This window comes from Podarcis vaucheri, assembly GCF_965113315.1.
Source record: "Podarcis vaucheri genome assembly, chromosome: 13".
NCBI classification, from domain to species: Eukaryota; Metazoa; Chordata; class Lepidosauria; order Squamata; family Lacertidae; genus Podarcis; species Podarcis vaucheri.
Window position 1 is genome coordinate 4,244,420 of NC_138751.1, and position 12,561 is coordinate 4,256,980.

Here is a 12,561-nt window from a genome sequence, read left to right on the forward strand (position 1 = left end):
TTGACTCGTGTTTTGGGTGCCAGTCCTCATGAAAATTCACCGGCATGAATTTTAGCATGAATTTTTCCTAATACACACATTTTTTGTATTCAATATTGCCAAAGAGACATGATATTGCACAACCATTCTCGTATATAAACAGCCTGAAACAAGTTACAAAATAAATGTTGCAAAATACAAAGCAGCTCATTGCTCTTAAACTGGAAGTGTGGTCTAGCCTTCTGGTAAGTTCCTTAATACTGTCCAAGAACTTGCGTCTAGTCCCAGAGAAAGAACCTAAGCAACTTGCTTGTTCAGCAACACTGAGCTGAATATTGTTTTTAATTTGTAGAAAACAGACATATCCAAACAGTCTGACCCTAGACATGTTCACTTATAAGCAAATCTCACAGAACTCAACAATATTTACTTTAAGTGAAAATACATATGGCTGCAGTTTTAATTTTTTGTGAAACATTCAAAACTGAACCCACAAGTATCTTTAATTCTATTGCATGCAGCAAATTTATTTTTTGGCACGAGTTCTACCATAAAGTTTTGTGTCATTTGCAGAAAGTTACACAAACAACCAAAATCTATAGCTGTTTCCCCATACTTATTTTCCAACTGAATTTTACTGAAATTTCAGTAGTCTTAATTTTGTGGATCTGCCAGGTTGGTCAGGTGTTGGGAAAGGGCAAAGGGGTATTTAACTTGGGCTTCTTCGTGGCTGGAATGTATCCTGGAAGACACAGGCAAGAATCTGCTCACGTTTCGCCTCTGGCCCTGCTTCCCTCTGCCACGTGGCCCTTGAAAGGTTGCCCAAAAGCAAATGTGGCCCTTGGGCTGGAAAAGGTTCCCAATCTCTCTCTGAGATGGGTCAAAGCACAAATCCCAGCAGTCTTGTGGCCTCACATGGGGATGACGCGAAGACCTGGAGGGGGTGGGCAAGCCTACTGGCTGCCCCAATACCTAAAGAGAGCCTCACTTGCAGAGACAGTATACCTGAAACTGCCAAGCATCGGAAACGAAGGGGAAAATTATGAACTTGTGACGTTTGTGAGGGCATCTGCTTGGTGGCTGCTGTGATGTTCTAGATCAGGGACGTCTGCAATCTAGGTAAAGGTAAAGGGACCCCTGACCATTAAGTCCAGTCACGGATGACTCTGGAGTTGCAGCGCTCATCTCGCTTTACTGGCCGAGGGAGCCGGCGTACAGCTTCTGAGTCATGTGGCCAGCATGACTAAACCGCTTCTGGCGAACCAGAGCAGCGCAGGGAAACGCCGTTTACCTTCCCGCCGGAGCGGTGCCTATTGATCTACTTGCACTCTGACGTGCTTTCGAACTGCTAGGTTGGCGGGAGCTCACCCCGTCGCGGGGATTCGAACCACCGACCTTCTGATCGGCAAGTCCTATGATCTGTGGTTTAACCCACAGCGCCACCCGCGTTTCGATACTATATTCGACTGAAATGTTCAAATGATTCTTCGATTGTCCTTGAGTTGATCCGCCACAGTTGTGATCCTCTCGTCTCCTGAGAGCCGCTGTTTTAAATGTTGTTTAAACTGAACGGACCGCATTGCATGCTGTGGTTTAAAAAAAACCCCAGCAAGTGTGGAACAATGCTGAAAGTAAACAAACTAAAATAATTATGACCCAGGACTATGGAGTTATCCAGAAGCTGGCTACTTTCCTAGGGAAGGCTAGACACCTGCAGACTCTTAACTTGCAAGCCTGAATTCTCCCAGGGAACCATTGCAAGAAATGAAAGTGCTGCAGCACCTCCCGATGGCCATTTGGGGTAGCACCGCTGTACATATACAATGTCCCCACTGTGGAAGAATTCGCCTCCAGTGTCACTTACGGACTCATTGTTAAAACCGTATTTATGGAATACAATCTTACTCGTCTATGAGGGGTCGCCCAAAAAGAAGGTATCATGGATTCACGAGGCTGTATCCATAAAGATTGGAAATAATTGTGTGCGTTACATACCAGCAGCAGCAGCAGAGGTAGCATTTTAAAGGTTTTAAATTGTTGTTTTATTTGTCTTGAGATTTTTTTTTCTGTGAGCTTTTTATTTTTTAAAAGATTTGGGCAGACCCCAGAGATACTTCTTTCTTTGCATTTAACAAAATGTATATACTGCTTAAGGGTGGCGCTCTGGGTTAAACCACAGAGCCTAGGACTTGCCGATCAGAAGGTCAGCAGTTCGAATCCCCGTGACGGGGTGAGTTCCCATTGCTCAGTCCCTGCTCCTGCCAACCTAGCAGTTTGAAAGCACCTCAAAGTGCAAGTAGATAAATAGGTACCTCTCCGGCGGGAAGGTAAACGGCGTTTCCTTGCGCTGCTCTGGTTCGCCAGAAGCGGCTTAGTCCTGCTGGTCACATGATCCGGAAGCTGTACGCCGGCTCCCTCGGCCAATAAAGCGAGATGAGCACTGTAACCCCAGAGTTGTCCGCGATTGGACCCTTTACCTGTACCTATATACTGCTTACTCCATAGAGTAGCTGTAAGCCAGTTGTTCCCAAAGGGGGCACTACCACCCCCTGGGAGTGTGCTGCTGGGATTATCTGGGGTGTTTGTGGGGGGGGGGTGTGGTAAGAGGCAAGGGGGCAGCAGAGAGATGTGGGAGGTGTCAACGACCATCGGGCATTAAAAAGCTGGCACAGTCAAACCTCTGTTCCTGAACGCTTTGGAACATTTTGGCTCCCGAATGCTAAAAGCCTGGAAGTAACTGCTCCAGTTTTCGAATGATTTCTGAAAGCTGAACGTGCTACGTGGCTTCCATTTTGAGTTTCCCTACTGTACTGAGGCTTTTACTTTTAGTTTTTGGTCGTCGAACATTTCGGAAGTCGAACGGTCTTCCGGAACGGTTTATGTTCGACAACCGGGGTTTGACTGCATCGCCAGATATGGTGCAGCAGCCCAGCCGGACTCCTTCCTCTGCCCCAGCTGCAACAAAACATGTCTCTCCCCTATCGGTCTTACTACAGCCACAGCTGGCACTGCAACCTTCCAACTGCTTAACCTCACCCCCAAAGATGCTCTCCTCCGTTGTCTCCAAAGACAGACACCACCAACAACATCACCACTGTTCAATTCATTAAAATAAATAGTTTAAAGTGGATTTTGAAGAAATGTGCAATTACTGTTACTGTTTGGAAATTATCCATGTTATGATCTTCCTTAGTGCAAACATAACTTTTCAGAGAGTAGGGGGATGCGTTTATGGAACCAAGGGGTGGTGGCCCCCTTTTGAGAAAGTTTGGCGACTACTTTTCTCTATGGTTGTTTTTATCTTGTTGTTGTTGTTGAGTCGTTTAGTCGTGTCCAACTCTTCGTGACCCCCTGGACCAGAGCACGCCAGGCACTCCTGTCTTCCACTGCCTCCCGCAGTTTGGTCAAACTCATGCTGGTAGCTTCCACAACACGGTCCCACCATCTCGTCCTCTGTCGTCCCCTTCTCCTTGTGCCCTCCATCTTTCCCAACATCAGGGTCTTTTCCAGGGAGTCTTCTCTTCTCCTGAGGTGGCCAAAGTATTGGACTCTCAGCTTCAGGATGTGTCCTTCCAGTGAGCACTCAGGGCTGATTTCCTTCAGAATGGATAGGTTTGGTCTTCTTGCAGTCCATGGGACTCTCAAGAGTCTCCTCCAGCACCAGAATTCAAAAGCACCCATTCTTCGGAGATCAGCCGTCTTTATGGTCCAGCTCTCACTTCCATACATCACTACTGGGAAAACCATGGCTTTCACTATACGGACCTTTGCTGGCAAGGTGATGTCTCTGCTTTTTAAGATGCTGTCTACTTTTTTATCTACTTTTATACTACTGTTTTTAATCTACTTTTTGTTTTTTTGCAAACCTTTCCAAGATTTTTTTTAAAACAATCAAGCGGTATATAAAGTTTATGTAACACATAAATCCAGACAGGCTCCAGATCCGATTGCTCGCATTGCATCGGACCAAACGGATATGCCGCTTACTCCGCAGAGACGCTCAAAGCGGTTTACAAGTATCCAGCCGGCTCCTCCCTCCACTCCTCCTGCTCCTCCCGATTAAGGCCGGCTCGGCCCGGGAATCTTCCCACTTCCCAGCCAACCCGCCTCCTCCACCTCCCTGTGCGCTGGCGTCGTCCCACCGGGCGGAGCTGCCGGAGACTTGCTCCAGGCGGCGCTGCGCGCTCGGTTTCGCAGACCGGCCGCCCGTGCGTGGCTCGGGGTCGTCCCGCAGACCGAAGGGGGGGGCGCCCTGCTGCCCTCTCCCGGGCGCCGCGAGGATGGCTCCTCCGCCGGGCGCCGCCCGCAGCCGCGCACCCCGCCCCGGGGCGGAGCAGGAGCCGCTGCCGGCGGCGCCTCCTTGCTCCTCCGCGCGCCCCTGGCTGGTCTTGCCTCTGCGCGGCTGCTCGCAGGTCTGGTCCAGGTATCAGCGCCGCCGCCGCCTCCACCTCCGGCCAGGGCTACCCGGAGCGTCCCGGAGGAACGGCGCCGCGATGACGGTCAAGCTGGACTTCGAGGAGTGCCTGAAAGACTCGCCGCGCTTCAGGTGGGTCGTCCGCTTGGCGCGCCGCGCCGTGCGCCCTTGGCCAGGCAGCTGGTGCGCTTTTACGCATCGCGCTCCGGCCGGTGCCAGGCGGAGGCAGGCGGGCTGCCCGGCCCCACGCAGCTGCCCCGACGGCGCGCCTTGCGGAGACGGCGCCCCCGCTCGCTCCCGCCGCGCACGGCTCTGCTGCCTGCCTTCGCCCGCCTCCCTCCTCCACTGGTTGGAGACGAGCCGGCAGTTCCTTCGGCCTTGGAGAGATCACGTCCCGGGCCTGCCTTTCTTCCAAACGAACTCAGAAGGAGAGTTTTCGCTTGGGGAGGGAGGGCTGCGTTGTTGGAGAAGGGGGGTGTCGCCTGGTGGTGAGAGCAGAGGCGGCGGCTAAAGACCCAACTGGCGGGGTCCGGAAGAGGGAGAAGTGCTGGGGCTTCGGTGGCGAACCCTAAATGATGGGCAATGGCGTAGCGTGGGTTGTCAGCACCCGGGGCAAGGCAAGTAATTTGCGCCCCCTAACCTGTGGATTTGCGCCCCCTAACCCGTGGATTTGCGCCCCCTAACCCTATCCCGCAGATGTTGCGCCCGGTGCGGCCGGCCCCCCCTGCACCCCCCACAGCTAAGCCACTGATGATGGGAGAAATATTAAGGAATGGAAGGGAATCAATCGCTCTTTCTCCTTTTCCGAAGGTGGTGGGGGGTTTTCTCCAATCATATAGGGACCCTTAGGGTCATCTAGTCCAACCCCCTGCCGTGCAGGAATCTCTTGATAAGGGGAGAGCTGCCATTTTTTGGGGGGGGCTTGTTTTTGCCTCCCTTTTGGGGGCCCTTTGCTCCCCACTTCTCCTCCCCACGTCTCTCCTTTGCACCAGGCTACAAAAGGAGTTTGACAGTGCAGGAAGTGGCAGGAGGTGTGTGTGTGTGTGTGTGTGTAAAATACTACTAAATTGGGGGCTGGGGGGGACAGTGTGGAGATGATACTGTGAAGCAAATCGAGCTGCTGGTGGGGTTGCCAACTTTCCAACCAGCTCTCTGCTCCTGTGTCAGCAATCAGCGCTGCAGCAATCACCCTGTTCCTTGCTGTTTGCCCACCTGTCCCTAATGGCACAGGAGCAGGCTAGGCTTGTGGAGGGGGGGTGATTTTTGGGTGAGGGGCGGTAAGTTGGCAACCCCAGTTTGTCAGGGCTGCTGTGCTCAGGGTGCGTAAACTGTAATGGAGGAGCTAGCGCCACACTCAGCGCTTGAGAATCCGGCAGAGCAGGTGTAAGACGGCGGGTTATTTCTAGTGGTGTGGTTTTGGTAGTGCCCCCTTCTCCCCCCCAAAAAAAAACCCCACTAGCAGGAGTTTCCGGCCTGTACACATGGGAGCGCAGACCTCACGCTGGGGCCAGGAGGCAGGAAGTGATAACTGGGGCAAGGCTAGAAAGCGTTCCTGGGGTCGCTTGGGCCCCAAAAAACCCCTAAGCTGGCACGTTTCAGTGTGAGGCAGTCACCGTTGCCCCATATTCTGTGCCTAGGGTGCACAGTGGTACCTCGGGTTACATACGCTTCAGGTTACATATGCTTCAGGTTACAGACTCCGCTAACCCAGAAATAGAGCTTCAGGTTAAGAACTTTGCTTCAGGATGAGAACAGAAATTGTGCTCCAGCGGCGCGGCAGCAGCAGGAGGCCCCATTAGCTAAAGTGGTGCTTCAGGTTAAGAACAGTTTCAGGTTAAGTACAGACCTCCGGAACGAGTTAAGTACTTAACCCGAGGTACCACTATATTCGTGTGAAATTTGGGGCCGCTTTCTGCAGAGAAGCACATCCATTGAGTGGATTTCTGTTTAACTTTTATATGACATTATTATTTTATACTATTCTTATTGATTGTTGAATGTGACTTTTTATGTAGGCTGCCTATTTTAAAGTTATGTTTCATTATCACATTTTTGTATTGCATTAGATTATTATAAGATGTACATTTTTTGTTTCTTCAGCTTGTAAACCACCTTGAGTATTGTAAGATAAAAATTTAAAATGATGACGATGATCCGGCCCTGAAGCATTGCGGTTCAGGCTGGCCCCAAATGCCCGTGTGGGGCAGTGATGTTTTGAGGGGTGAATCTGTTGGGGAACCCCAACTCCCCAGGGTCTTCTCTGGTGGTATAAAAGAGGATGGCGTTGGCTGTATATTTTTCAGAGCTGAGGGACTCAAAAGCCTTTTGGCCAGGCCCCACCAGCAGTAGCATGTTGCTTTAAACAGCCATGGTTTCCCCCACCCACCCAAGGAATCCTGGTAACTGTAGTTTGATAAGGGTGCTCGTAGTTGTTAGGCACACCCTTACAGAACTGCAACTCCCAGAGTTCCCTGGAAAAGAGTGACTGGCTGTTAAACCGCTCTGGGAATTAGTTACAGATGGGTAGCCGTGTTGGTCTGCCATAGTCAAAATAAAAAAAATTCCTTCCTGTAGCACCTTAAAGACCAACTAAGTTAGTTCTTGGTATAAGCTTTCGTGTGCATGCACACTTCTTCAGATACACAGAAGAAGTGTGGAGATGATGTATCTGAAGAAGTGTGCATGCACACGAAAGCTTATACCAAGAACTAACTTAGTTGGTCTTTAAGGTGCTACAGGAAGGAAATTTTTTTATTTCGCTCTGGGAATTGTAGCTCTGTGGGTGGGGCTCACCTGACAACGCTCAGCACTCTTAACCAAACTACGGCTCCCAGAATTCCTTGGGTGAAGCCATGATAGTTCAACCAGGGAATTCTGGGAACATTCGCTCTCTGAGAAGGAAATAGGAACCAGCTCCTGACTCTCAGCTCCCAGAATTCTTTGGGGGGAAGCCATGATTGTGTAAAATGGTCTGATCCTGCTTTATATGACAACACTTCAAAGCGCCATGGCTTCCCCCAGAGACTTCTGGGAGTTTAAGGCTGCTGAGAGTTGTTCGGAGAGCCCTTTATTTCTCCTCACGGAGCTACGATTCCCAGAACGGTTTAGCAGTCAGCCTCTCTTCTCAGGGAGCTCTGGGAATTGTAGCTCTCGGAGGGGAAATATGGGGTCTCCTGGCAACACCCTCGGCGCCCTTCACCAAACTACAGCTCCCAGGACTCTTTGGGGGAAGCAACGCCTTCTCAGAGTGAAATGGCTCTGAACGTGAACATGGCCCTGAGAGTCACAGACGGTGTCCTCATGGTTTCCATTCTCCAGCTGTGTGTGGCTGGGACATGAGAGATTGTTTCCAGGCGTCACTGATTTCCACTTGTAGGATGTTCTGCCACAATTTTCCTCTGGTGGTACGCCCAGTGGGTGGTTTTAAAAATGCTTCTCTTTCCCCAGCTGAGAAAGGCTGGGCCATTCTCTCTCTCTTTCCACAAAACACACACACACACTTTTTTTGGGTGTGTCGTAGCATCGTCAAACTTGTGCTTTGTGTTTGATGCCCGTCCGCCTTGCTGCCTTCCTCCTCGCTTCCTGTGGTTTTGCCACACTTCCCTCCTCGCCGGAGTTGCTTCTGAGTTTCTTCCGCTCCGGTTTGAGCCATAGCCCTGGTGCATTGTGGGGGACATGTGCGCGGCGGCCATCTTGAAATGGCCTGTGTTGAGCAGCTGGAGTGGGAACCCAGATTGGAGGTGCTTACAGAGTACCTCCAATCTAGATAAAAAAATTCCTTCCAGTAGCACCTTAAAGACCAACTAAGTTAGTTCTTGGTATGAGCTTTCGTGCGCATGCACACTTCTTCAGATACACTGAAACAGAAGTTGCCAGATCCTTCTATATAGTGAGAAGGTGGGGAGGGGTATTACTCAGAAGGGTGGTGGGAATGGGAGATTGGCAGATAGCTGAGATGAGCCTGTTGACGACTCTTAACGACTGCAATAGGTCTTACAGGAAAAGGCAAGGGGTGAGAAGGTGAGAAATGGCTTAGTCACCTCCAATCTAGGTAACTCAAGTAAAAGCCAGAAACCAGGCAAAATTTGGGAATCAGGCCTCCTGTTGGTCTCCCTGCAGAGAGGGCCTTCTTGGTGGTGGCACCCGCTCTGTGGAACGCCCTCCCACCAGATGTCAAAGAGAACAACTACTACCAGACTTTTAGAAGACATCTGAAGGCAGCCCTCTTTAGGGAAGCTTTTAATGTTTGATGCATTACTGTATTTTAATATTTTGTTGGAAGCCACCCAGAGTGGCTGGGGGAGCCCAACCAGATGGGTGGGGTAATAATAATAATAATAATAATAATAATAATAATAATAATATTCCGGCCTACCAGACCACATGCATGAGTGTGCTGCTTAGGGTGGGTGTCTTATTATGGGATGGGTGCTCCTCCTCACCCAATTTTGCAGCCTCCTTACGATGCCTCTGTCACCAAAATGCCTGTTCCAAGAAAGACTTGGCAATTTTTTTAAAAAGCCATTATTTGTGATATCTCAGTGGCCCCCTTTTGCAATTCTAAGCCGTTGCCTGGAAGAGTTTATTCCCGACTCTTTCCAGAGGTCCATGTAACATAGAAATTGTAGTTGGACCCATATACACTGAAGATTTAAAGCAGCAGTCAGGTTTTTCTCCCCCCCCCCCAAAAAAAAAGAATCTTGGGAACTCTAGTTTGTTCTGGGCGCTGAGAGCAGTTGGTAGTCCCGCCTATTCCCCTTCACAGATCTACAGTTCTCTGTAAGGCAGCCCTGTTCAGTGAAGTTTTTAAAATGTGTCACATTTTAATGTGTTTTTAATCTTTGCTGGAAGCCGCCCAGAGTGGCTGGGGAAACCCAGCCAAATGGGCGGGGTACAAATAAATAATAATAATAATAATAATAATAATAATAATAATAATAATAATTATTGATTGTTGAGCCACTCTAGGATTTGAATAATAGAATTATAGAGTTCGAAGGGACCCGTACGGTCATCTAGCCCAACCCCCTGCTATGCACGGGGGTCATCTCTCATTTACTTATTTACTTATTACCTTCCTTTCACCCCAAGGTCCCAGGGTTGGTCATAGCATTTGTTATATGGAAAAATTAGGGGCTGCCCTCCGCTCATTGCCAACCGTGGACTTAGGAGACACTAAACACCCAGATGGAGAGCTGGGCTGCGAAAGCCAACCCCAAATTTTCCACATATCACGTGAAAACGCAGCATTAAAAACAGAACAACAATCGCAAGACTCAGACGGGTCCTGAAAACCAGGGCAACTCTGGGCACCCTTTGTTGTTGTTGTTTAGTTGTTTAGTCGAGTCGGACTCTTCGTGACTCCATGGACCAGAGCATGCCAGGCACTCCTGTCTTCCACTGCCTCCCGCAGTTTGGTCAAACTCATGCTGGTCACTTCAAGAACACTGTCCCACCATCTTGTCCCCTGTCATCCCCTTCTCCTTGTGCCCTCCATCTTTCCCAACATCAGGGTCTTTTCCAGGGAGTCTTCTCTTCTCATGAGGTGGCCAAAGACTTGGAGCCTCCTTCCAGTGAGCACTCAGGGCTGATTTCCTTCAGAATGGAGAGGTTGGATCTTCTTGCAGTCCATGGGACTTTCAAGAGTCTCCTCCAGCACCAGAATTCAAAAGCATCAATTCTTCGGTGATCAGCCTTCTTTATGGTCCAGCTCTCACTTCCATCCATCACTGCTGGGAAAACCAGAGCTTTCACTATATGGACCTTTGTTGGCAAGGTGATGTCTGCTTTTTAAGGCTCTCGGCACCCTTAGCAAACTACAATTCCCAGGAATCCTTGGGCAGGAGGAGGGGGAAGCCATGGTGCAGACCGGGCCTTTTATATTGTGTGTATGTGTGTTGTTGTTTTTTAATGTTGCGGTTTTGTGTTGCAAGCTGCCCTGAGACCTACGGGTACAGGGCGGCATTCAAATTTAATAAATAATAGTAGTTGCTTGTCACTCTGAGAAGTCTCTTCGTGCGCGGCAAAACCAGTTCGCTGTGGATAGGAAAGGTTTCCAGGCAACTGGCAGGAAGTGGTCGCAACGCCGGCCGAGGCAGGAAGCTTGCGAAGCGACCGCAAGGCAGCTTTCAGGGTTGGCAGAGAAGAACGGAGGTGCTTCTAAAACGCTACTCGGCCCCTAAGCTCAGCTCCTGGGCTCCCCTTCCTAGCTCCTGTACAGATGGTCTTTTCTTGCAAGTTCCTGTCCTGCTAACTGGTATGCCCCACAGAGGACCTTAAGGTCCATAAATAGCAACACCCTAGAGGTCCCAGGTCAGGGACGCGGGTGGCGCTGTGGGTTAAACCACAGAGCCTAGGGCTTGCCGATCAGAAGGTCGGCGGTTCGAATCCCCGTGACAGGGTGAGTTCCCGTTGCTCAGTCCCTGCTCCTGCCCACTTAGCAGTTCAAAAGCACACCAGTGCAAGTAGATAAATGGGTACCGCTCTGGCAGGAAGGTAAACGGCGTTTCCGTGCGCTGCTCTGGTTCACCAGAAGCGGCTTTGTCATGCTGGCCACATGACCCGGAAGCTGTACGCCGGCTCCCTCGGCCAGTAAAGCGAGATGAGCGCCGCAACCCCGGAGTCGGTCAGGACTGGACCTAATGGTCAGGGGTCCCTTTACCTTTATCTTTAGAAATCCCAGTCCGTAAGGAAGTCAGATTAGCCTCAACCAGAGCCAGGGCCTTTTCAACATTGGCTCCAGCCTGGTGGTACGCTCTGTCTCATGAGAACAGGGCCCTGCAGGATCTGATAAAATACATAATTTTAAAAAGGAAGGTGTGCCGAGGAGGGTGACCAAGATGATTGAGGGTCTGGAAACCGAGCCATATGAGGAGTGGTTGAAGGAGCTGGCCATGTTTAGCCTGAAAAAGAGGAGATATGAGAGCCATCTTCAAATATCTGGAGGCCTGCCCCATGGAAGAAGGAACAAGCTTGTTTTTCGGAGGGTAGAACCCAATCCAATAGATTCGAGTTTCAAGAAGGGCGATTCTCAGGAAACATTAGGAAGAGCTTTCTGATGGCAAGACCCGTTTGCCAGTGGAATGGGTGAAATGGGAGGTGATGTTCTGGTGGCTAAACAGTTGCCTTGTAGAGAAGCTGGGAAGCGGGAGCTGAGTGCGAGAGCACTCTCCGCCTTCCACAGTTTCCAGCAACTGGTATAATCTTCATACGTAAAGTGGGAAATAGAGGCAGAGTGAATGGTTTCCCCCAGGCCATGTACAAGACAGAAGTATTGTTTTGGGGGGACAGGAGGCGGGCAGGTGTGGGGGCCTCCCTGGTCCTGAATGGGGCAACTGTGCCCCTGAAGGACCCAGTGTGCACCCTGGGAGTCATTCTGGACTCACAGCTGTCCATGGAGGCGCAGGTCAGTTCTGTGTCCAGGGCAGCTGTCTACCAGCTCCATCTGGTGCGCAGGATGAGACCCTTCCTGGCCGCTGTCTGTCTCTCCAGAGTGGCGCATGCTCTGGTTATCTCTCGCCTGGACTACTGCAACACGCTCTACGTGGGGCTACCTTTGAAGGTGATCTGGAAACTACAACTAATCCGGAATGCGGCAGCTAGACTGGTAACTGGGAGCGGCCGCTGAGACCACATAACACCGGTCCTGAGAGATCTGCTTTGGCTCCCAGTACGTTTCCGAGCACAATTCAAAGTGTTGGTGCTGACCTTGAAAGCCCTAAACGGCCTCAAAGGCCCAGTAGACCTGAAGGAGCGTCTCCACCCCCATCATTCAGCCCGGACACTGAGGTCCAGCTCTGAGGGCCTTCTGGCGGTTCCCTCCCTGCGAGCAGTGAGGTTACAGGGAACCAGGCAGAGGGCCTTTTCGGTGGTGGCGCTCTCCCTGTGGAACACCCTCCCTACAGATGTCAAGGAAATAAGCAGCTATCTTATCTGAAGGCAGCCCTGTTTAGGGAAGTTTTTAATATCTAATCCTGTTTTGTTTTTAACACTCGATTGCTAGCCGCCCAGAGTAGCTGGGGAAACTCAGCCAGATGGGCGGGGTATAAATATTATTATTACTACTATTATTATTATTATTATTATTAGGTCTGTGGCTGATGCAGACCTTGAACCCATGTTAAATCCCGGTTATGCACCTGTGCTGATATTTCTCTCCGCCCTCTTAT

At 50.4% G+C, this 12,561-nt stretch overlaps 1 protein-coding gene across 1 annotated transcript in view; it reads left to right on the forward strand.

Annotated features, from left to right (window-relative positions):
- The first annotated feature begins 4,350 nt into the window (after positions 1 to 4,350).
- The window catches only part of ACAP1 (ArfGAP with coiled-coil, ankyrin repeat and PH domains 1), a 49,536-nt gene continuing 41,325 nt past the window's right edge, over positions 4,351 to 12,561 (forward strand). The window contains exon 1 of the mRNA XM_082197596.1: positions 4,351 to 4,525. Coding sequence (XP_082053722.1) covers positions 4,473 to 4,525 — 53 coding nt within the window. The 5' untranslated portion in view covers positions 4,351 to 4,472. The remainder of the gene's footprint in view (positions 4,526 to 12,561) is intronic.